This window comes from Erythrolamprus reginae, chromosome 2 (assembly GCF_031021105.1).
Source record: "Erythrolamprus reginae isolate rEryReg1 chromosome 2, rEryReg1.hap1, whole genome shotgun sequence".
NCBI classification, from domain to species: Eukaryota; Metazoa; Chordata; class Lepidosauria; order Squamata; family Dipsadidae; genus Erythrolamprus; species Erythrolamprus reginae.
The window spans coordinates 212,449,349-212,475,230 of NC_091951.1; the positions used below are offsets into that span (position 1 = coordinate 212,449,349).

A 25,882-nucleotide genomic window follows, 5' to 3' on the forward strand; every position below is an offset into this window, starting at 1 on the left:
TCTTCCTCAATATTATCATCTTTGTACAATTCTTTTAAAAAAATGTACTATGTTTGCTTTTCCCTCTGTGTCATATTTTATTGTTCCGTCTTTGTCTTCTAAATGTTTAATTAATTTAGATTGTCTCTGTTTTCTCAGTTTATATGCTAACCATCTACCTGGTTTGTTGGCATGTTCAAAATATTGTTGCTTAGCTCTTTTTATTTTTTCCAGTGTCTGATTTTGTTCTTCCAGTCTGATTTTATGTTTAATTAAATTTATTTTTTTTCCAAATCCTTATTTTTCATATTTTGTTGTGATATAAATTCTAATCGTTTTAATTCATTCGTTAGTTGTTCATATTTTCTTTTCTTATCTTTATTGTATTTCGCTGTGTAGGATATTGTTAATCCTCTTATGTATGCTTTAGTTGCATCCCATAAATTTTGAGGAGTAGTATCTGTATTTTTATTAATTTCAAAAAATATTTTTAATTCCTTTTCAATCCATTCTTTATATTCTTTCTCTTTCAAAATATTTCTATTCATTTGCCACATTTGTCTACTTTCATATCAGCCATCTCTGCTTTTATTTCATCTCTGTTGAGTTGCATCACGTTGAGATTGGAGCATGAAATCATTTAGTGCAGTTAGTGTCTCTTGGATTGAGGCCAGCGAAGGTTGTTGTGGTTTGTCTTTGTCCTTCTCCTTGGTAAACATAGTTGCTGATAAGACCGGCTGTGCGGGGGATGGGAGAGGCGAGCCTTGGGGAGATGATGCGACAGATGTCTGCTTCTTAATTGTTTTGGTGTAGGTAGAAGTACTTGACATTTTAAAATTTGAAATTAATATTATTTTATGTTAGCAATATGTAGAAAATTGCTAGAAATTCCAAACCTACACAATTAATTTCCCTAGGCAAACCACAGAAATTTAGAATACAGTTCAAATACAAGTGCAATTAAAATTCAATGTTCAGAATATAACTCGTAAATTCTTATTACTCTAAGTCCAAAGCTTGTATAAAAAGAAAAGAAATTGGTTTAGCACAGCAGGGGAAAAGAAAATAGAAGGAAAACCAAAGGAGAAGAAAAAAGGAAGAGAGAGTAAAAAGAAGAGGGCAATCTGAAAGAGAAGAAAGAATATTATTCAATTAAGGAGGAGCAGGATACCAAGGGTTTTTAACAGTGCATATACAAAACCAAGATAATTATAATGTAATATAGGTTTAAAATTCAAAACTCAAAAGTATAAGAAGGAAAAAGCAAAAGACCAATTATTAATATTCCAGTCGTAATAGAATACTTTGTTGATTGAAGATCTAATCTGTTGTAGAAAACACTTTGGCGTAGGTTAAAAGAAGGTCCCGTTGATTTGAAAAATAGAAACAGTAAAGTTTAATCTTCTCAAAATTTATAGAATCTCAGTTTTCCAAACGATTGCAATTTAAGTATCCAATGTTAAAATGAAGTCGATCCGTCTCTCGCAGCTTAAGGAAAATTGTAGAGCCTCTCCGCTACGTATCCGACAAAACCGCCTTCAATCCAAACGAAATAATCCAATGAGGTAATCCAAATAGGGTCAATCAGATAATCCAAATACAAAAAATCCCAAATAGGAGAAAAATGTTTTTTTATATATTTATTCAAGTTTTGTGACTAGATAGTAAGCAGTCTTAATCCTTCCGCTGGAAAAAATCCGAGCCCGGACTTCATTTTCTAATATTTTTGTAACCAATTACTTCAAGAGGGGAAAAAAATAATCAGCCAAATAGTGTCATATTATATCTATTAAACCTTTTAATGTCTCATTTTGAAATCCTTCAAATTCCCCTTGTTTTCAAGCGTTTTACAGTTCAAGTCCAAATTCAAGAAAATAAGTGAAAGTAGTAAAAATAAGTTCCGGCTGTTGATTTGCGCCTGGATACAATGTTTTTCAACAACTTTCTCTTTCACCTTCTTATAAAACTTTTTATTCTCCGCTTTCTTTTACTTCAATCTTCTTATTTAACATGAAACATAGAAGAAAAAAAATCTTTTTACCTTGATTGTAGCTTCTTTAGTGTATTCCTTTTGACTGAGGATTGCTTTAATCTCTGCTTTCACTTTTCAGATGTTTCTTGCTTCCCGCTGGTTTGGTGGGATCGCAATGGCCGCGTCCTCTTACGAGAGGACCGGTGCTCCCTGCTCCAGAGCTGCAGGACAGACCCCCTGCCCCCGGAGCCTCGGCGATGGCTCCCCGGACAGAGGGAAATCCCCTGTTCTAGAATCGAGCCATCCGGACTCGATCCGATCGCGTTTGAGCGACCTCTGGGAGGGTGAGGGGAGTCTCAAGGCAGAGCCCTGCCAAGAGACTCCGCTGCGGTCCTCGACGAAACCGGAAGTCTGTGCAATTTTTCTTATAGGAAAGGTTTGTTATGTGCTTTAGTAAATCCCACTGATTTTAATTATTTTTATAAAATATAATTTTTATCCCTAAAATCTGGAGCTAATACACTGAAAGAAAGTAATGATTATAGTAGCAATCAACAAACAGAAAATAATGAAATTAACGATGAATCAACTTCAATTCTGAAAGAACCTGTTAAGAAAAAAGCAAGGAAAACTCGCAAGTACGACAAAGAATATCTTAAATTTGGATTCTCTTGGACTGGAGATGAAAATGAGCCTATTCCACTTTGCGTCATTTGTTTTGAAAATCTAACAAACGAAAGCATGAAACCATCCAACTTAAAGCGCCATTTTGAGATAAACCATAATCCATACAAAGATAAACCCATAGATTTTTTTTGAAAATAAATTTAAGGATTTAAATCAATCTCGAAAAGTAAGGCAGGGTATGGCAGGAGGTGACAATCAAAAAATGCTAGAAGCTTTGTATCGTGTGTCGCTTTTAATTGTGAAATGTAGTGCAGCGGAAACTATTGGCGAAATTTTAATCAAGCCTGCAGCCAAAATAATGGCAGAAGTAATGATAGGAGATAGAGCAAAACAAACTTTTGACCATGTTCTTTCCTCAAATAATACAGTTCATCGATGAATCATTGATATGTCTAATAATGTGAAACAGATGTTATTATCTGATAGTTCTCAAAGTCGTTATTATGCACTGCAAGTCGATGAATTCACTGATATTGCGAATTTTGCAAATCTTATGGCAATTTATTCATGATGACTTTTTATTTTGCAAGCCTTTATTAGGTCACACAACAGGAGAAGATATCTTTAATGTTAGGAATAAATTTATGAAAGAGAACAAAATTGATTGGAATAGATATGTTGGAATAAGCACTGATGGAGCAAAAAGTATGGTCGGAATTAATAAAGGACTCATTGCAAGAATTTGAAATGTTGCCCCAAATGTCATAGCCACACATTGTTGCATACACAGAGAGGCTTTGGCAACATGTAAGATGCCTGCTGATCTATAGAAAGTTCTGGTTGAAAAAGTTAAAATCATTAACTATATTAAAAACTGTCCTTTGAATGCAAATATGTGAAGAAATGGGAAGTAGTCATACCCTGCTTCTTTTTCATACCAATGTTCGTTGGCTATCTCGAGAAAAACTTCTAAATCGATTGTTTGAACTTAGACATGAACTTCAATGTTTTCTTAATGATAGATTTGAGTTGAGAAATTGTTTACATGACTGGAAATGGCTTTGTAAATTAGCATACTTAGCAGATATATTCTCTCTTTTAAATTGCCTCAACTTATCATTACAAAGGCAAAGAAATTTCATTGTTTCACGTTCAAGATAAAGTGAACGCTGCCATCGCAAAACTAAATTTATGGCAAAAGAGAGTTGGTAATGGAGAAGTAGACTCATTTCCCTCTCTTAACAAGTGTAGCTGCTAAAATTGATGCTGATACTCTGAAATGCATAACACAGCATGTTGACAGTTGCAAGTGGGCTTGAAAAACTATTTTCCCGATTTAAACAAAAATATTGAATGGATAAGATATCTGTTTAACATTACCACAAAATTCATGCCAGAAAGTTTATCGCATGCAGAAGAAGAGCAATTGTTGGAATTGGCTTCAGACGGATTCTTGAAAAATAAACATAAGGAATATAGTTACTTTAATGAACCACTATACCACAGAATAAATATAGTTGAAACAAAAGGAAACATAGAGAAATAGATATTGATAATTTAAGGAGACTAACATGCACTAGTAAGTAGGAATTGAAATGGTTGCAAATGAATAAGCTGCAAATAAAATATCCTGCTATATAGCAGGTATCCATTCTAAGTTCTGATACCAAACTACTTAATGTATAAAGCATAATGCTTTATTTTGTCTTGTTTGTATGAAAGTATGCTTTCTTTTTATGTTGTTCTGTTTTTATCAAAGTATATAATGAATAAAGATATTTTTAAAAAATAAAAATGCAAAATATGTATCCGCTTTTAACAGAAAAAATTCATATTTATGTGAAGTTACTTTTTCAGCATTTGTAGACATTAGGTCGAAAAAAAGGAACCGACTATTGGACGTGGAACTGCATCTCAGATTAAAATTAACAACCAGGAAACCAAAGTATGACAATCTGTCACTTCAGCACAACAATTTCATCCTTCTCATTGATCCAAATAAATGTTATTTATAATATAACTTTTATTTATATTTTATTATGAATAATTTTATTTTTCGTTTATTATTATTTTGTGTATGTACCAAAAAAAAGAAAAAAGAAATATATTTTGATTGTTATTAAAATACATCCATTTTTTTTTAAAGAGGGGTACTAAGCATTATGAAAATTATAGAAGGGGTACACATGTCAAAAGTTTGGTGAAAACTGTTCTAAAGAGATGTCTCTTGAAGCTTATACAGATATTTTAAAATGTGAAACATTTTCTAACTGTCTTATATAATAATAACAAAAGAGTTGGAAGAGACCGTGGAGTCTTCTACTCCAACCTCCTGCTTAGACAAGAAACCCTACACTACTTCAGACAAATGGGTATCCAACATCATCTTAAAAACTTCCAGTGTTGGAGCATTCACAGCTTCTGGTGGCAGGCCGTTCCACAGATTCCTTCATTGTTTTAACTGTCAAGAATTTGCTTCTCTCCTTGTTTAGTTTCCACCCATTATTTCTTGTCCTACCCTCAGGTGCTTTGGAGAATAGGTTGAGTCTTTCTTCTTTGTGGCAATTCCTGAGATACAGTATTGGAATACTACTACCTTGTCTCCCCTGGTCCTTCTTTTTATTAAATGAGCCATGCCCAGTTCCTGTAATGTTCTTCAAATGTTTCAGCCTCTAGTCCCCTAATCATCTTTGCCGCTCTTCCCTGCACTCTTTTTAGAGACTCAACATCCTTTTTGCATCGTAGCGACCAAAACTGAATGCAGTATTCCAAGTGTGGTCTTACACTTGGAATATTGCATAGTGTCATCGTGAGATACCATAGATTTCACTTCCAAGCTCAGAACAGTAAGAAACTTTCCTCCCCTATCAACTATTTATTTGTTTGTTTGTTTGTTTGTTTCTTGGTTTTTTGGTTTATTTGTTTGTTTGTTTGTTTATTTATTTATTTATTTTTTGATTTGATTTGATTTGATTTGATTTGATTTGTATACCGCCCCTCTCCGTAGACTCGGGGCAGCTAACAACAATAATAAAACAGCATATGACAAATCTAATATTTAAAATAATTTAAAAACCCTTATTAAAAAACAAACATACATACGAACATACCATGCATAAATTGAATAGGCCTAGGGGGAAAGGAATATCTCTTTTTTTTCTCTTTTTTTAAAATATAATTTTATTGATTTTTTTGAAAATTTTACAAAAAACAACAAAAAGCATAAAGTGTACCATCAACAAACAGAAAACAAATTCCCCTATGCCTGATGACATAGGTGGGTTTTAAGGAGCTTACGAAAGGCGAGGAGGGTGGGGGCAATTCTGATCTCTGGAGGGAGCTGGTTTCAAAGGGTCGGGGCCGCCACAGAGAAGGCTCTTCCCCTGGGTCCCACCAAATGACATTGTTTAGTCGACGGGACCCAGAGAAGGCCAATTCTGTGGGACCTAACTGGTCGCTGGGATTTGTGCGGCAGAAGGCGGTCCCGGAGATATTCTGGTCCAATGCCATGAAGGGCTTTATAGGCCATAACCAACACTTTGAATTGTGACTGGAAACTGATCGGCAACCAATGCAGACTGCGGAGTGTTGGTGTAACATGGGCATACTTAGGGAAGCCCATGATTGCTCTTGAAGCTGCATTCTGAACGATCTGAAGTTTCTGAACACATTTCAAAGGTAGCCCTATGTAGAGAGTGTTACAGTAGTCGAGCCTCGAGGTGATGAGGGCATGAGTGATTGTGAGCAGTGACTCCCGGTCCAAATAGGGCCGCAACTGGTGCACCAGGCAAACCTGGGCAAACGCCCCCCTCGCCACAGCTGAAAGATGTTTCTCTAATGTGAGCGGTGGATCAAGGAGGACGCCCAAGTTGCGGACCCTCTCTGAGGGGGTCAATGATTTCCCCCCCAGGGTGATGGACGGACAGATGGGATTGTCCCTGGGAGGCAAAACCCACAGCCACACCATCTTATCAGGGTTGAGTTTGAGTCTGTTGACACCCATCCAAACCCCAACAGCCTCCAGGCACCAGCACATCACATTCACTACTTCGTTGACTGGACATGGGGTGGAGATGTACAACTGGGTATCATCTGCATATTGATGATACCTCACCCCATGCCCTTCGATGATCTCACCAAGCAGTTTCATGTAGATATTAAATAGCAGGGGGGAGAGGACCAACCCCTGAGGCACTCCACAAGGGAGAAGTCTAGAGGTCGACCTCTGACCCCCCCCCCACTAACACCGACTGCGACCGACTAGAGAGGTAGGAGGAGAACCACTGAAGAACAGTGCCTCCCACTCCCAACACTTCCAGCCGGCGCAGAAGGATACCATGGTCGATGGTATTGAAAGCCGCTGAGAGGTTGAGAAGCACCAGGACAGAGGATAAACCCCTGTCTCGGGCCCGCCAGAGATCATCCATCAACACGACCAAAGCAGTTTCCGTGCTATAGCCGGGCCTAAATCCTGACTGCTGAGGGCCTAGATAATCGGCTTCTTCCAAGGACTGCTGGAGCTGGAGCGCCACCACCTTCTCAACAACCTTCCCCATAAAGGGAAGGTTGGAGACTGGACAATAGTTGTTGAGAATGGCTGGGTCCAGGGAAGGCTTCTTGAGGAGGGAGTGTACAAGTGCCTCCTTGTAGGGATCCGGAAAGGACCCCCTCCCCAAAGAAGCATTGATAATCTCCTGGACCCAGCTCCGTGTCACCTCCCTGCTTGCCGAGACCAGCCAGGAGGGACACGGATCCAGTAAACAGGTGGCAGAACTCACAGTTCCAATGGCCTTGTTCACTTTATCAGGTGTCACCAGATCAAATGCTTCCCAGACAGATGGGCAAGTACGGACCCCAGTCACCTCGAATGACTCGTTTTCAGTCGACTCTGTTTTCCAATTGGAGTCGAGGTCCGCTCAGATCCAAGTGATTTTTTCAGCGAAAAACGTGTTAAAGTCCTCGGCACTACTCTGCAAGGGCTCCCCAAATCCCCTCTGGTTAAGAAGGGAGCGGGTCACCCTAAACAGAGCAGCTGGTCGGGATTCCGCTGATGCAATCAAGGTGGCATGATACGCACATCTTGCCACCTTGAGCGCCACTTTGTAAGTCTTAATATGAGCTCTTACAAGTGTTCGATCAGATTCGGACTTACTCTTCCTCCATCGCTTCTCTAGATGTCTCTTCTGGCGTTTCAACTCCCGGAGCTCCTTGTTGAACCATGGAGCTCTATGGGGTCTAGTGCCATGGAGAAGTCGCAACGGTGCAATCCAGTCAGAAGCCTATGCTGCAGCCTTGTTCCAGGCCTCCGCAAGAGACTCTGCCCCAAGCACCTTCTGAAAGCCCTCTGGGTCCATCAGGCGTCTGGGACAGAACCACCGAGTAAAATAATTCCGTTCACTCCACCAATCACAGGCGGGTTTAGGACATTTAGCCTCCGCCAGTTGGATGAAGCTCTTTCCTCCACAGCAGCTGATCGGCTGCTGACTTCACTCCCTCGCCCAAAGGCCCCTAGCCCTTGGCCCTAGCCCTTTGGCCACAAAAATCCAAATTCAGCCACAGCCTTTTGGCCACATGGGACACTTTGCCACCATCCAATCAGAACGGTTGTTACTTTTGGAAGGAAAGAATGGGACAGTTTGCTCTTTCATACACAAACACACACATTGAATGATAGAGAGGGAAGGGACCTCGGTGGCCATCTAGTCTGACCCCCTTTTCATTCAGGAGACTTACAGAATGATAGAGATGGAAGGGACCTCGGTGGCCATCTAGTATGACCTCTCTTCTCTGTCAGGAGACTTACAGACTTACAGACTCTCCACATGAACGCAGAAGAAGGCATGGGATCGTCTAGATGCCCACATTATGAACAGACCTCTCTCTCTCTCTTCAAACAGGAAAGGATCATTAGCCTCCCCAAGTTTTCCCCCACAAATCCTCCTGCCCCCCCCACTTTGGGGACCCATGCCTCTTTTCACCCCTCCTTCATTCATCTTGAGGGTTACCAGAAGTGGGATGGGGAGGGAGCTTTGGGAGCAGTATGTTCCCCCTGCCAATTTAGCAGGAAAGAATTTGTCAAATGTGAATGGGTGGAAGGAGAGGGTGGGACTGGATGACCACCAAGGTCCCTTCCAACTCTTGTTAAATGTGTATGGGTGGAGGGCGGGGGTGGACCCTACCCCCACGTCTCGGGCCTCCAAATTTTTGCCTCTCTTGACACTTTCTTTTGTCATAAATGCTCCACGCATCGTAAAAATTCCAAAGATTAGCAGGAGGAGCAGGTCATAAAAGGTCCCCAGACAGCAACCAGCCTTCACTTCAGTCCTTTGCTACCTAGCAGTCTCTCCCAATCCTCTTTTGAGAGGACTGCTCTGATTGGGTTCCCAAATTATTTTTTAAAGGATTAGCTTGTTGTGAGGCAAGGAGTTCCATCAGCCAATTTAGCAGCCCAAGAATTTGACCGGAAGACCAATTCTCCTGCTTGCAAAGAGGGTTGGACTAGATGGTCTCTGAGGTCCCCTCAATCTCTGTCATTCCATTTCATTCTCCTGCTTGAGCTGGGGGTCAGATTAGGTGGCCTCTGCGGTCCCCTCCATTCTCCTGCTTGAGCTGGGGGTCAGACTAGATGGCTACCAAGGTCCCTTCCCTCTCTATCATTCTGTAAGTCTCCTGAATGAGAAGGGGGGGTCAGGTCAGACTAGATGGCCACCAAGGTCCCTTCCCTCTCTATTATTCTGTAAGTCTCCTGAATGAGAAGGGGAGTCAGACTAGGTGGCCACCAAGGTCCCTTCCCTCTCTATCATTCTGTAAGTCTCCTGAATGAGAAGTGGCTCAACTAGATGGCCACTGAGTTCCCTTCCCTCTCTATCATTCTGTGAGTCTCCTGAATGAGAAAGTGGGTCAGACTAGATGGCCACTGAGTTCCCTTCCCTCTCTATCATTCCGTAAGTCTCCTGAATGAGAAGGTGGGTCAAGTCAGACTAGATGGCCACCAAGGGTCCCTCCCTTCTCTATCACTCTGCAAGTCTCCTGAATGAGAATGTGGGGTCAGACTAGATGGCCACTGAGTTCCCTTTCCTCTCTATCATTCTGTAAGTCTCCTGAATGAGAAGGGGGTCAGACTAGATGGCCACCAAGGTCCCTTCCCTCTCTATCATTCAATGTGTGTGTTTGTGTATGAAAGAGCAAACTGTCCCATTCTTTCCTTCCAAAAGTAGCATTTTGTAACAACCGTTCTGATTGGATGGTGGCGAAGTATCCCATGTGGCCAAAAGGCTGTGGCTGAATTTGGATTTTTGTGGCCAAAGGGCTGGGGCCAAGAGCTAGGGGCCTTTGGGCGAGGGAGTGAAGGCAGCAGCCGAGGAGATGCTGCGGAGGAAAGAGCTTCATCCAACTTGCGGAGGCAAAAAGTCCCATTCCCTCACAGGCATATATAATTAACCTGCCTAAAATTGGCTAAAAACAATAAACATAAAACATAGACAAAATAGCATAGGAAATCATTAAAAGAGGGGGCCAGACTCCAGGTTGGTTTAGTTGTAACAAGATCCAATGCCAATGGACAATTAATCAGCAGTTCTTTAAAACAATCAACAGCAAGATGGTGCCAAGCTCCAGGCCGGCTGAGTTCTAAAAAAGTCTAGCGTAAATGTCCAAGTCTCTTAGTACAATGTTCTCTTTGGTGCCGGCCGCTGCCACTGACTTGCACCCCCAGTTCTTGTCTGTGTACCTCGACTGCTATTGTCTTGGACTCCTCCGTCTCTACAGTGTCCCAGGGTGTCAGTTGTCACAGTCACCCTCCAGTTCTTCCCGGGTGACATCTTCGGCTCTCTCCACACTCCACAATCTCCGTGGCTCCACACTTCTTATGGGTGCAACTAGTGTTCGCTCTAATTTTTTGGGGGGGTGGGCGGAAAAGTATAGTGTCTGAGCGGCAGTCCCTTCGGGACTGGGCGGCACAGAAATAATAAACAAACAAACAAATAAAAAACCCACCCTGTTTTGCCTCAGAGAATTTCAAAATAAAAGACTGTACTGTGTGTCTATAACAGTGAGCTCATAATAGGGCAACTCTATCAATATCAAAATGCCACTTAAATAGTTGAGCTAGTTTCAAACTAGATTTTGATTTTCTTTCTCTCTTCCTTACTCCCATTCTTTTTCTTTCTCTTTTCCTTCCTCTCTTTTTTCTATCTGTTTCTCTCTCTTCCTCTCTTCCCCTCTCTCTCCCCTTCCCTCTCACTCTTTCCCTCTCAGCTTCTGGGCAGGTTTGGAAAACTCTGAGTTGATGATGATTTTTAAGTGAGCGATTGCTCACTGCTCAGCTTAGAGGGAACTATGGGTGCAACTATGGTTGGAAAATGATGGAAACTGTCACAAAAAGGTATATTGAGATACTCACTTTTGTAATAAATGTTGGGCTTAGTCAGATTTGCTCATATTGCTTTTGGGCAGTAAAGATAGTTTCCTGAACAAAATTGTAGATAAACAGAGCTCTTATAAAATTGAACATTAAGTAATATGCTAATTTACATTTCCAAACTTTGAATTGGAGGAATCAGCAAATGTATGTTACTTTAGTGACTGTCACTAGACTGATATTTAGCAAGGTATTTAGTATACAGTGATCCCTCGAGTATCGCGAGGGTTACGTTCCAAGACCCCTCGCGATACTCGATTTTTCGCAATATAGTGGTGCGGAAGTAAAAACACCATCTGCGCATGCGCGCCCTTTTTCCATGGCCGCGCATGCGCAGATGGTGTTTTTACTTCCGCACCTGGGAAGACCCAGGGAAGGTTCCTTCCGCCGCCCAGCAGCTGATCTGCTCGGCAGCGCCGCAGCAGCGAGGAGCCGAAGATCGGGGTTTCCCCGCCGCCCACGCAAAGGGGAAACCCCGATCTTCAGCTCCTCGCTGCTGCCGTGCCTGCCGCTTGTCCGCCTGCCGCTTGTCCGCCCGCCGCTTGTCCGCCCGCCGCTTGTCCGCCCGCCGCTTGTCCGCCGCCTGCCTGCCCGCCTGCCCGCCGCTTGTCCGCCCGCCGCTTGTCCGCCGCCTGCCTGCCCGCCCACCCACCGCTTGTCCGCCCGCCGCTTGTCCGCCGCCTGCCTGCCCGCCTGCCCGCTCGGTGCACGAGAGAGGGAAAGTGAGAAAAAGAGGGAGAGCAAGAGGGGGAGAGATAGAGAAAGAGAGAGAAGGAAAGAAAGAAAGAAAGAAAGAGATGAGAAAGGAAGGAAGAGTGAGAGAGAGGAAGAAAGAGAGAGAGAGAAGAGTGGAGTATTTTTTAATTAATATTTTCTGGAAAATCGCAATATAGCGTTTCGCGAAGATCGAGATCGTGAAAATCGAGGGATCGCTGTATTCCACTGCCAGTTGGCATTTATAGCCAAAGAAACACGCAAACAATTATGTTAAAATGAAGCCTTCTGTGAACATAATATACAAGTTGGGAGCAAATATATCTTTTAAATCTGTTATTTCCACTCATAAATTAGTTTGAACGCTGCTATCATGTCTCCCCTGGTCTTTCTTCTCATCAAACTAGCCATGCCCAATTCCTGCAACCATTCAACTGATTGACACCAAGTATTAATTTGTTATATGCCATATTATTCAAACATAAGCTGTCTGGACACAATTGTTCACATAGGAACAGGAGTTGGCATTCCTATGAATACTCATCAGGCAGTGTGGACCTGGAAGATCAGCTGTACCAACTGATGATCTGAGAATGTGGGCTAGTAAAAGATTCTGCCACAAATAGGAAGTTCAGCACATGATTCTCTGAAACTTATATCATAGAATCACAGGACCAGAAAGGAACTTTGAGGTCTTATACCATCCTAGACAAATGGTTGTCCTGTCTTGAATACCTCCAGCCATGGAGCACCCACAACTCTGGAAGGCAAGTTAATCAATTTTTGATTAATTAGTAATTATTTTTACTATGAGGAAATTTCTCTTTAGTTCTAGGTTTGATCTCTCTTTAAATAGCCCCAATCCACAGTTTCTTATCCTGCCCTCATGTGCTTTTGAGAATAAGCACACCCTTCTTTTCTGTGACAGTCCCTCAAGTACTGAAAAACAGCTATCATTCATTCTTAATCTTTTATAGCCTAGACCTGTGATGGCGAACCTATGGCACATGTGCCACAGGTGACACGTGGAGCTATATCGGAGGGCACGCAAGACTTTGCCCTGTGTTACCTCCAGCAGGCAGGCATGCGCTGCCAACTGATTTTTGGCCTTGGAAAAGGCAGTTTCACCCTCCGTACACTTCAGGGAAGCTTCCCTGAAGCCCCAGAGGCAAGGAAATCCCCCAACAGACAAACCTGAAGTTCGGGAAACTGCACTTCCAGTTTGCCATTGTACTGTTTTTTGCATTCTGGAGGGTTGAAGGAAGTTTCTCTGAAGCATCCAAGTACAAAAAACTAGCACAAGGGCAAACCAGAAATGCATTTTCCCAAATATGGGGTGAGGTGGAAACTGAGGAAAGTGAGTCTTCTTTGGGAGCGGCTCGCCCAGCTGCTGCCACAACCACGGGAGGAGAAGGCAGAAGGGCAGGTGTGCAGGGAGTGAGGGAGAGCTGTAAGAGGGATAACAGCAGCAGATGGACCGAGGGAGGGGTGGAAAGCCTTCTGAGTAGCTCCGTTGTGAAGGGGAAGAGATCGGCTTCTCTTTGCTGCAGCATTCAAAGTGGCTGCTTCTTTACCTTCTGGGTCTCATACACACAGAGCAAGTTGCAGTCTGACTCTTTAAGGTACTTAAACAGGGGAGAAGGGGCAGAAAGGGACAGGCAGCCACAGGAGCTGCCTTCTCTGCTGTGAAGGTGGGGGGGGGTGCCTTCTCTTTGCTGCAACATTCTTTTCTTTTTCTGTCTCATACACACAGCTGCTAGCGGGTGCCAAAAAGTTGGGTGATATTTTCCAAGACCCTAAGCCATTTACTGGTATTTGAGTGGAATGGGGAATCTGTGGCCCTGCAGATATTACTGAATTAATGTATACCTGTTGGGTAGACTGCAGCATATGCTCAAATTTACTTGTAGGACATTCTCTAAAATTGGCAATGAAAAGGGTTTAGTTCAACTGGCAGCCCTTTTATCAGTTTGAGAAATAAATATTATATAGTAGGATAGCTTAAGATTTGTTTTTCTAAGGAATGATAAATCATTAACTGAAACCCATTGTTTAGTTAGCTAGAAACTTGCCATATGTGGATTGTTGATCTTTAGGGAATAGGAAAGGGGGAATATACCCATATTAGGATAGGGACTGATTTAGCAAACTGCCATAGGATGTAACCCACCTTGTCAGGTAAGCTGACAAAGGACTGGGAGGTGACTATTAGGGTATATTAATCATCATTCTGCTTCTGTCTGGTACGGCCTTCTTGCGGGGATCCATCACACTTTGCAAGTTTTTCTTTTTTTCTGAAAGCCCAGAGAGAATAAAACTGTCTCTCTTTTCCAAAAATCTTGTGTGACTTTATTTTCAAAATTCTGTTCACAACTTTGGGGCTCTTCTGGGATTCCATCTTGTCAGGTGTCTGTGGGGACCCTTCTTGGGTGCACCCTGTCCCATTTGGATGGAGAACGGGTCACCTCAAATTGAAATTGGCAGTATCAGGACTAGTAGGAACAAGAGACAGAGAAGACTTATAGAGGAGATAGCGCTTAAGAAACCCCTCGAGAATGGTCTCAGCAGTTATAAAAGAAAGACACTAATGGGGAAACGACCAAGTAAATAAGAAAACCCATGGGAGGAAATAATGGATCCAGGGACACAGGGAAATCCGTCCCAAGAGGTAAGAAAAGACCTAAATTAAAAATAGACCCGAAAGGGCCATTGGGAAGATTATTAGCCACATGAAGCTCTCTACCATATAATAGAATTATTTTTTTTAAAGGTTTGGAAAAACCTTTGGAAAAAGAAACTATGGCAAATTTATGTTGTTTTGTTTGATGGGAAGATGAAAAGGTGGAATAGCCCAGAAACAGTTGTGAAAACAGTTTTTTTTATCTGTCAGAATCTGTATAGATATGTGAAGGAAAAGACTCCCCAAAATGTAGAGAATGAGTTAGATTATGCCCTAATATGGGTTCCTGAACATTGGGAAACCCCAGATAACATTATGATGGTAAAAAGTAAGGAAAGGGAGTCGAAATCTGAAGAAGAGGAGTACTTTCTAAGAAAAATGCCTCCTCTGTATAGTGAACAGGAAAATAATGTAATTGCTACAGCCCCTCTACCCCACCCTGGGATAATAACTACACCAGATTGGACATACCCTGATTTCAACTGAAATTAGCATAATCAATAATTTAAAGAACAGAAGACTACAAATAGGCAAACTTAGATCAGCCGAGGTGTAAGGAACATGGAAGAAACCATGTTAAGTTTGTTTATATCTTATTTGTTAACTAAAGGGGAGCTCTCAGGGGTTGCCACAAAGAAGAAGGAATCAACCTATTCTCCAAAGCACCTGAGGGTAGAACAAGAAGCAATGGGTGGAAGCTGAATAAGGAGGGAAGCAACTTAGAACTAAGGAGAAATTTCCTGGCAGCTAGAACAATTAATCAGTGGAACAGCTTGCCTCCAGAATTTATGAATGCTCCAACACTGGAAGTTTTTAAGCAGATGTTGGATAACCATCTGTCTGTAGTGTAGGGTTTCCTGACTAAGCAGAGGGTGAAGACCTCCATGGTCCCTTCCAACTCTGTTGTTGCTGCTGCTGCTGCTGTTATTTCCTTCTTATGTTCACATTTTCTCATTTAACCCATTCATCCAATCTATTTATCTTTCAAAGGTCTATAACCCATATCGGTTTGATTCAACACATCATCCACTAGCTTTTGTGCCCTTTTCTGCAGGACCCAGGTAAGAAAACATACAGCTAGAGATAAAATAATTGTTAAGAAAAAGAAAAGAAAAGTGTGTATTCATGTGACATTCTTAATAAGAGCTCTTGAGGCAAGGAACATAAAACAATACATACTGAAAGTTTCAGCACAGCAGCCAGTTTGGTCGGTAATGGCAACCATGGACCTGACCCAAGTAATTAACCAGGAAGGGCACACTCCTGACATAGTATTCCTCTTAAAGCAGTTGAGTAATGATCTGAAATGAAGGTGCTTAGATACCTTGCCTTTGTCATGGTCAGATCATTTTCTGCTACGGCTTGATTTCATGGCTCCAATCCTCCCCCACAGGGAGGCAGAACTATTAGGAGGTCCCGCCCCAGGCACCTGATGGACCCTGAGGGCTTTCAGAGGGTGCTTGGGGTTTTGCCAGATTCGCTTGTACACAGTTCGACAGAATCCCTTGCTGCGGCCTGGAATACAGCTGCAGCAGGAGCTCTTGACCGGATTGCATCTTTGCAACCTCTTTGTGGCAGTAGACCCTGGAGATCTCCTTGGTTCACTGAGGAACTTTGTGGGATGAAACGCCAGAAGAGATGTGTAGAGAAGCATTGGAGGAAAAGTAAATCCGAATCTGACCAAACACTTGTAAAAGCTCATATGGAGACTTACAAAGTGGTGCTCCGGGCAACAAGATGTGTGTATCATGTCACCTTGATTGCATCTGCAGAATCTTGTCAAGCTGCCCTGTTTAGAGTGACTCCCTCCCTCCTTAATCAGGTGTGTGTGTGTGTGTGTGTGTGTGTGTGTGTGTGTGTGTTGATGAACCCTTGCAAGGCAGTGCTGAGGATTTTAATAAGTTTTTCGCAGATAAAATCGCCCAGATCTGGACAGACCTTGACTCCAACTGGAATGCAGTTTTAGCTGACGAGTCAGTCAAGGTGACAGGGGCCTGTCTTAGTGCTGTTTGTGGGAGGAGTTTGACCTGGTGACACCTGATGAAATGGCCATGGGAGCTGTGAATTCTGCCACTTGCTTGTTGGACCTGTGTCCCTCCTGGATGGTTTCAGCCACCAGGGAGGTGACACGGAGCTGCTGGCTGAAACCATCCAGGAGGGACACAGGAGGGAGCTGGGTCCAGGAGATTGTCAATGCTTCCTTGAGGGAGGGGTCCTTTCTGGCTCCCTACAAGGAGGTACTTGTGCGCCCCCTCCTCAAGAAGCTTTCCCTGGATCCAGCTGTATTTAATAACTATTGTCTGGTCTCCAACCTTCCCTTCATGGGGAAGGTTGTCAAGAAGTTGGTGTTGCTCCACCTACAATGGTCCTCGGATGAATTATCTAGATCCTCAACAATCAGGATTCCGGGCTGGCTACAGCACAGAAACTGCTTTGGTCACAGTGATGGATGATCTCTGGAGGGCCCGGGATAGGGGTTTATCCTCTATTCTGGTGCTTCTCGACCGCTCAGCGGCTTTCTATACCATCGGCCATGGCATCCTTCTATGCTGGCTGGAGAGGTTGGGAGGCACTGTTTTATGGTGGTTCTCCTCCTATCTCTCCATTCAGTCGTAGTCAGTGTTAGCTGAGGGTCAGAGGTCGACTCCTAGGTCCCTCCCTTGTAGGGTTCCTCAGGGCTTGGTCCTCTCCCCCCTGCTGTTTAATATCTACATGAAACCACTGGGTGAGATCCTCTGAGGACACGGGGTGAGTTACAAAAAGTATGCAGATTATACTCAGCTATACATCTCCACCCCGTGTCCACTGAGTGAAGCAGTGGAAGTGATGTGCCAATGGCTGGAAGCTGTTAGGGTCTGGATGGGGGCTAACAGGATTAAGCTCATCCCCGATAAAATGGAGTGGCTGTGGGTTCTGTCTCCCTAGGACACCTCCATCTGTCTTTCCATTACCCAGTGAGGAGCTTTTGAACCCCTCAGAGAGGATCCACAGCTTGGGCGTCCTTGACCCACAGCTGACCTTGGAAGATCATCTGTCAGCTGTGGCAAGGGGGGCATTTGCCCAGGTTCACCTGGTGCACCAGTTGCAGCCCTATCTGGACAGGGAGTCTCTACTGACACTCACTCATGCCCTTATCACTTCAAGGTTCGACTACTGCAATGCTCTCTACATGGGGTTACCTTTGAAGAGCGTTAGGAAACTACAAATTATGCAGAACGCAGTCGCGCGAGTGGTCATTGGTCTCCCCAGGCATGCCCATGTCTCTCCAACACTCCGCAGTCTGCACTGGCTGCCAATTGATTTCCGGACTCAATTCAAAGTGTTGATTATGACCTACATGGCATCAGACCAGATTACTTGCGGGACTGCCTCTTGCCTCATGAATCGTTTGCCTTCTCCATGTCCTGTGAACTAGACAATGTCATTTGGCGGGACGTAGGGGAAGAGCTTTCTCTGTGGGGGCCCTGGCCCTCTGGAATCAACTCCCCCTCCTGAGATTCGTATTGCCCCCCGTCCTCACCTTTCGTAAGAGTCTTAAGACTCAATTATGTCACTAGCAGGGGTGGGTTACTGCCCAAACAGAGGGGACTGCCTCTTGCCTCATGAATTGCAGTGACAGGTTAGGTCTCACAGTGTCAGCTTTCCCCATGTCCTGTGAACTAGACAATGTTGTTTGGCGGGACCTAGGGGAAGAGCCTTCTCTGTGGGGGCCCTGGCCCTCTGGAATCAACTCCCCCTCCTGAGATTTGTATTGCTCCCCCTCCTCACCTTTCCTAAGAGTCTTAAGACTCAATTATGTCAATAGCAGGGGTGGACTACTGCCCGGACAGGGGGGAATGCACTGGGGTAGCAAAAATGGAGCTCCACCCCAGAGCACCCTATTTGCACTGAAAGATGTTGAAACAAAATGCATAAGCCACGCCCACAGTGTGGTAGTAAAAATTTTGGTAGCCCATCACTGGTCGATAGGCTTGGGCCAATTAGATCTTAGCCCCTGACCAACGAATGATTGTATGGTTGCTGTCTGAATGGGTATAATTGATTTTAATATAACTAGGGATTTTAGATAATTACCGTATTTTAATGTATAAGACACATCAGTGTATAAGACGCAAGTAGATTTTAGAGGGGGGAAACAAAGAAAAAAGTGTAGTATTATATTGTTTAATAAAATACCAGTGTAGCAGAATACTTTTTACAGCCATGTATACTTTTTAAAACTATGTACATTTTTTACAAACTTCAAACTTGACAGCTTCAAGACTTGTGGACTTCAACTTCCAGAATTCCTCCACCAGTCATGCTAGCTCAGAAATGGGAAATGAAGTCCACAAACCTTAAACTAGCTAGATTCCTAACACTCCTAACCCCTAACACAAACAAACAAACAAAACAAACAAACGAGGACAATTCATTTTGTTAGTTGTTCCTTTAGTCACAGAAATGGCTAGGGATAGAATCATTTACAATTACAGTTCCCTGCTGAGGTTGCCTTAATATTACTACTATATCATGAGGTTTTCAAAGACCCCTTTCTTGACTACTCCAATTTTCACAAATGAAGTGCATGGAAATATATGGTGATGATGATAAACCTGAAATACTCCTTAAAAGGAGTGTTTCTAGAGCAAGGGTCTCCAACCATGGCAACTTTTAAGAGTTGTCGATTACAACTCCCAGAGTTCCTCAGCCACCTTTGCTGGCTGATGAACTTTGGGAGTTAAAGTCCAGAAGTCTTAAAGTTGCCAAGGTTGGAGATCCCCTTTGAGAGCATTAAAGATTCAGCGAAACTCCCGTTTTCCTCGAGAAAGTAGGCTTTAAGAAGACTTACCAGGAAGTTATAAACTGGGAACACATTTTATCCCCCCCACTTTATCTATTCTTATCTATTTGCATCTTTCCCCTTTCCTTGTCAGGAGTGGGGGCGGCAGGAGGGGGAAGGAAAGGTGGACATGACTAACCTACCAAGGGAGAGAGATGCCAAGGAGAGCAGCACAGCAGCTCGGCACTTGCAAATCTTTTCCCCGGTCTTGAATCAACCTCATTTGCTGTAGCAATCACAAATGCCTCAAAAAAGAGTTGCAAGTGCCGAGCAGCATCTTGGGGGGAAACAACTACAGTACCCACCTCCATTGGATTAGGCAGGTGTTTTATTTCCCCAAAGTTTTTATTTCTTGCTCCTTTTGGAACACTTTTTCATGTGGGAGGAAAAGTGAGCTACATACACACACGCCACTTGCAGAGGTTGGAAAAAGTTGCCAGAGGTGTATGTGTAGCTCACTTTTCCTCCCACATGAAAAAGTTTCCCAAAAAGGGAAAAAAGTGGGAAAGGGGACGGAGGGTTACAGAGAAATAATGGCTCCCCTCCCCACCCTAAACTTCGGGCAAATAAAATGGGACACAGCCCCAGGGGTCAGGAGAGATCCCAGGCCGGCCTGGCAGGTAAAGGGAGAGTAACCTGTGGCTACCGCCACAACTCCTCCTCCTCCTCCAGCACCTCCTCCAAAAGGGACATGGATCCAGCAAAGAAGGTGGCAGAACTCACAGTTCCAATGTCTTTGTCCACTTCATCAGGTGTCACCAGGTCAAACTCCTCCCAGACAGATGGACAAGGACAGGTCCCAGTCACCTCAACTGACTCGTTGTCAGTTGACACTGCTATCCAGTTGGAGTCAAAGTCCGTCTGAATCTGAGCGACTTTATCAGTGAAAAACGAGTTAAACTCCTCGGCACTACCCTGCAAGGGCTCCTCAACTCCCCCCTGATTAAGAAGGGAGTCTTAATATGAGCTCTTACAAGTGTTCAGTCAGATTCAGATTTACTTTTCCTCCATCACTTCTCTAGATGTCTCTTCTGGCATTTCAACACCCGGAGTTCCTCAGTAAACCAAGGAGCCCTCCAGGGTATAGTGTCAGAGAAAAGTTAGATTGGTGCAATACTGTCCAGAGCCTCCGCTGCAGCCTTATTCCAGGCCACAGCAAGAGACTCCGCCAAACTGTGGACAAGCGAATCCGGTAAAACCCCAAGCGCCCTCTGAAAGCCCTCTGGGTCCATCAGGCGTCTGGGGCAGAACCACCTCCCTGTGGGGGAGGATTGGAGGCTTGAAGTTGAGCTGAAGCAGGAAATGGTCTGACCATGACAAAGGCAACACATCTAAGCCCCTTAGTCTCAGACCTTAACTCAACTGCTCTGAGAGAAATATCATGTCGGGCGCGTGCCCCCCCTCATAAGTCGGACCCTCAACTACTTGGGTCAGATCCATGGCTGTCATGCTGGCCATCAACTCTTGTGCCAGTCTAGAGGATTCGCCGAGTGACGGCAGATTCATGTCCCCCAAGACAATGAGTCTGGGGAACTCTACCACCAGCCTGGCTACCTCCTCGAGCAGCACAGGCAGGGCTGTTGACACACAGCTGGGAGGCAGGTATGTGAGCAACAGACCCACCTGAATCCCTAGGTCCAACTTCACAAGGAGGGACTCACAGCCCGCAATCTCAGGAATGGCGAGTCTGCATAGACTAATAGTCTTCTTGGCTATAATAGCCACTCCCCCCCCTTCCCTGGGGTTGCGGCTGGTGCAATACCTGAAACCCAGCTGGGCATATTTCAGAGGGAGTAACTCCTCCCTCTGGACCCAGCCAGGTTTCAGTCACACATACCAGATCGGCCTCCTCCTCCAGGACAAAATCCCAGATAAGGGGAGCCTTGTTCACAACCGACCTGGCATTCAGCAGCAGACTTGGAGAGGAATTAACCCAATTTTTTAAAAAAATTGGTATACATATTTCTCTAATCTCCACAATTCATGGTCCAGGCTTGACATGGTTTGGATGAAGCCAGAAATGGAAAAATTGTAAAGGAAATAGTAATAAAATCAAATATTTGGGCAAATTGTATAGACACAAGAGGATTGAAGATGATGACATTAGCACATGGAAGGACTAGAAACAATGGAATGAAACTGCAAGGGGGCAGATTTAGATTAGATATCAGAAAAAACTTTCTAACAGTAAGGGTGATAAACCAGTGAAACAGTTTGCCACAGGAGGTGGTGGTCTTGCCTTTACTGGAGGTCTTCAAACAGAGAGTGGACAGTCATCTTTCTGGGATGATTTAATGAATCCTGCATTGAGCAGGGGGTTGGACCCGATGATCCTGGAAGTCCCTTCCAACTCTATGATTCTATGACCATAAAAAATACCTACAACAGAGAAACCTTCCATCTTTACCAGACACATCAAAGGAACTATTGAATGATAAAATAACGATATCAGAATTAAGAAGGACAATCCAAAAAATCAAACAAAAAATAATACACCAGGCCTGGACAGGATCCCAGCAGAATTTTATAAAGAACTGCAGGAATCTTTGAGAATTTATTACTAAACATATATAATGAAGTACTCGATCAAACTAAGACACCAGAATCCTGGATGGAGGCAACTGATAACTTTAATACTCAAAAATAATACAGAAAGACAAAAAATTCAAAGCTATAAGCCAATCTCGCTGCTGAATGCTGAGTATAAAGCATTCATGACAATAATGGCAGAAAGGATGAAAAACATATTAAATGAAAATATACATTCAGATCAGAATGATTTTTCGCCCAACAGACATATAAAAAATAATATAAGGATGATAATGAATACACAAGAATATTACGAAAAACCTTAAAAAAACAGGTAGCACTAATATTTCTCAATGCACAAAAGGCATTTGATAATTTAAATTGGGATTTTTTTATTGAGAATTAGTAGAAATGTATTTTGATGAGAAATTTATTAGAACAATTAGAGCAATATATTCAAATCAAATGGTAAAAATTATAATAAATGGAGAAATTACAGAAGGCTTTAATATTACAAAAAGAGTAAGACAGGGATGTCACTTATCCCTTTTGCTATTTATATTTTCAATAGAGACTTTGATGCAACAAATTAGACAGAACTGAGAGATAAAAGGCTTAAAAAACAGAGCACAGAATATAAGGTAAAGCATTTGCATTCATTATATAACAACCATTAAAGACAGGTCCTATATTACTACAAGATATTAACCTGTTTGGTAAGATAGGGTTCAAAATAAATAAAGACACCCCCCCCCAAATTTTAATCAAAAATTTAACTAAGAGACAAAATGAAGAATTAGAAGAGAAATTGGGAATTTCTATAGCTAAGAAAATTAAATATTTGGGAATATACAGTAGCATCGGCAAAATGTAGTACAATAAAAGAAGACTTATAATAATTTGCTAAGACAAAAAGATTTAGAAAATTGGAATAAATTACAGATATCATTAATTGGCAGAATATCGATTATTAAAATAAATACAGTATATTACCCAAATTGTTATACCTTTTTGAACCAATTCTGATAAAATTAGAGAATAAATTTTTTGATCAAATAAATAAAATAACATCCAATTTTGTATGGGCAAGGCAAAAAAAGTGCATTAAATTTAAACTCTTGCAAGATAGCAAAAGAAAGAGAGGCTTTGGACTCAGGATTGGGAGCTTTTCTATCAGGCAGCTGCTTTGACATGGATTAGAGATTGGCTTCAACTCAAAAATAAAAGAATATTAGCGTTAGAAGGTCATGAACTCCAATTAGGCTGGCACGTGTTTCTTTGGGATGGGAAAAATAAGTTACATTTCTATTTCAAAAACATATACTAAGGGATGCACTCTTTAACATCTGAATAAGGATTAAAAAAACTTTATACAAAAATTCCAAACTGGCTTTCAACTATGGAGGCAATCATATATCCGAATAGCATCAACCTTAGTAAAATGGTAAATTATTCAGATCTGTTAGACAAAAAAGGAGATTTAAAATCAATCCAAGATTTGAAAGAACAGGGAACAAATATAGAGTGGTGGCCATACTTACAAATCCAAACAAGATTTTAAAAAGATTGAGAACAATATAACATTTATGTGAAGCAATTAGAATTAGATAAAATGTTACTAGGAACAGAGAGAAAAATGATCACAAAATTATACAATTTGTTACTAAGATACAAAATGGGGGAAAAGAGTGCAAAAGAAATGATGATTAGTTGGGTCAGGAACTTTAGGTATAATATAGAATTAGAACAATGGAACAAACTTTGGGAAAGGAATTATAAATTAACGACAGTGGTGGCATACAAAGAAAACCTAAACAAAATGTTTTATAGGTGACATTTATTCCCCAGCAAGATTGGCCAAAATGTTTTCACATTTATCTCCTAAATGTTGGATATCTATCGCATTTTTCAGAATATAAGATGCACCTTTTTCTCCCCTAAAAGATGGCAGAAATGTTGCTGCATTTTATACACCAAATATAGCTATTTTGGCCTCCCAAAACTCCACCTCCCGCATCCCATTTTTGTGGGTCCTTTTTTCACAAAAATGGAATGTGTACAGGGTTTGGAAGACCTACAAAATGCTCCACGAGGTTGCGGAAGGCAAAAATGCTCTTATTTTTGCTAAAACAGGCCATTTTTCACAAAATGGGATCATTTTTGCCTTTTCCCAACCTCCAGGAGCACCCTGCAGCCTCCCAAACCCTCTGTGCATACTGTTTTTCACAAAAATGAGTGAAAAATTGGCTTGCTTTGTAAAAAATAGGGTGGGCAGAGGGTATGGGAGGCCTGCAAAGTGCTCCTGGGGGCTGGGGAGGACTAAATCTTTTTTTTTCTTATTTACTTTTTCAAAATCTTGGTGCATCTTATACACCGGCGCATTTTATAGTCCAAAAATATGGTAAATATAAATCTGGAACATGCGATGTAGTGGATGTGTCCTTCAACAAGGAAGTACGACAGTGTAAAGTACGACATGTAAAGTTTGAAGGTGTCTGGAAGAAATTATAGAGCAAAAAATTGATTTGAAACCAGAATTATTGCTATTAGGAATGCTAGACCTGAAAATGAATAAGAAAATATTAACTACATATACTTACTGCAGCTAGGATTACATTTGTACAGCATTGGAAACAAAGATAAGGTTGTAATTAGGAAAATTTTTGAATGTGCCGAAATGGATAAAATGACCATGGACTTGAAAGAGAAAGATTATTTAGATTATTATGAAATATGGAATAAGGTGTACAATTGGCTCAAAAATAGAAAGTGATATGGTAATAGAATGAATGTTAATGGAGCAGCATTAAGCCTAAAAATGTAAATACAAATGTAAATAAAATGTAGATATGAAAAATTAATATCCATAGAATTGTTAAGATATATTAATAGAACGTTATCATACTCCGAGTCTTCGGAGAGGGGCATATAAATCCAATAAATAAATAAATAATAGAGAGATATAAATGCAAACTATATAAGTCAATATGGAAAGCTGTAAAATATTCTTAAATGATATGTACTGTGTTGTTATGTTTTCTTATGTTTTCTTATTGTTGTATTTGTGGTTGTTATGTTGTTTTATAATGATAAATTGTTTAATAAAAACTATTTTTAAAAAGGAAAAGGAAAAAAGTCTTCATGAAGCTAGATTTATCCAATGAGCTTCACAAAAATCAAAGAAAGAAAAAAGAAAAGTCAGCCAGCCACTCAGCTAGAATCTTTCTTCTCTGCAGGAACTGCATTGGGCAGAACTTTGCCATGGCAGAAATGAAGGTGGCCCTGGCACTGACACTGTTGAGGTTTGTGGTGCGGTTGGATGAGAGCCGATCTGTGCGGCGCAAGCCAGAACTAATCCTGCGGACAGAGAATGGGCTGTGGTTGGAAGTGGAACCAATTCATACTGAATCTTGATCAGACATTCTGTATACATTTGCTGATCTGCAACCTGGAATCTCTATTGTAATGTGCCAAGAGGAATTGTGACCAGATATGCTTTTTGCTTCTAGCCTTATAGAAGGCAAGATAGATTGTTATTTTGCACACATCTTTCCATCACTGTGTCTATGTCTCCTAGTCTACTAATTGCTGCTTAGCCCTAGTTTATTGCTTTGCTACCATGAAGATCTCCAAAAGCTATTCTAAATTAAAGCTATAATGAAATGAACTTTTGGCTTGGTTTTAAATATTTAGGTAATGGCATTCCTATAGGATCAAGCTTCAAGGTTTTAAAGAAAAGATTGGACAGTCATTTAGAATTGTCTAAGATGCAATATGGTCTCCTGCCTTGGGCAGGAGTTGGAACTTGAAGATCTCCAAGGTCCCTTCCAGCCTAAACTATTCACTGACAACAGTCTGCAAAAACATAGCCCAAGATTTCCAGCACAAGAAATAATGAATTATGAATATTCCAAATATCACGTTGGTTGGCACATACTGCTTTTTTATGTACTGCTATATTTCTATCCCTTCCAAGGGAATTTTTTTTGTAATTTAAAAAAAAAATTCTTCACAATTTCTATTTTTATGTCAACACATATACCTTAAAATGTCAGTAACATACATATTTATATATTTTTATTCAATCAATCAAAATCAATATCCTGTTTTGCACCTATTTTTATTCTGTTCATCAGTCTG

General features: G+C 41.8%; 1 protein-coding gene across 4 annotated transcripts in view; it reads left to right on the forward strand.

The window, feature by feature from the left end:
* Positions 1-25,406, forward strand: part of CYP4F22 (cytochrome P450 family 4 subfamily F member 22) — a 204,238-nt gene extending 178,832 nt beyond the window's left edge. For 3 of the 4 annotated variants that reach the window (XM_070741740.1, XM_070741738.1, XM_070741741.1), the window contains 2 exons: positions 15,382-15,452; positions 24,979-25,406. In XM_070741740.1, coding sequence (XP_070597841.1) covers positions 15,382-15,452; positions 24,979-25,156 — 249 coding nt within the window. In that variant the 3' untranslated portion in view covers positions 25,157-25,406. Of the gene's footprint in view, positions 1-15,381; positions 15,453-22,313; positions 22,384-24,978 lie in introns of all 4 variants that reach the window. The other variant, XM_070741742.1, reaches the window with a different exon arrangement.
* The last annotated feature ends 476 nt before the right edge of the window (positions 25,407-25,882 follow it).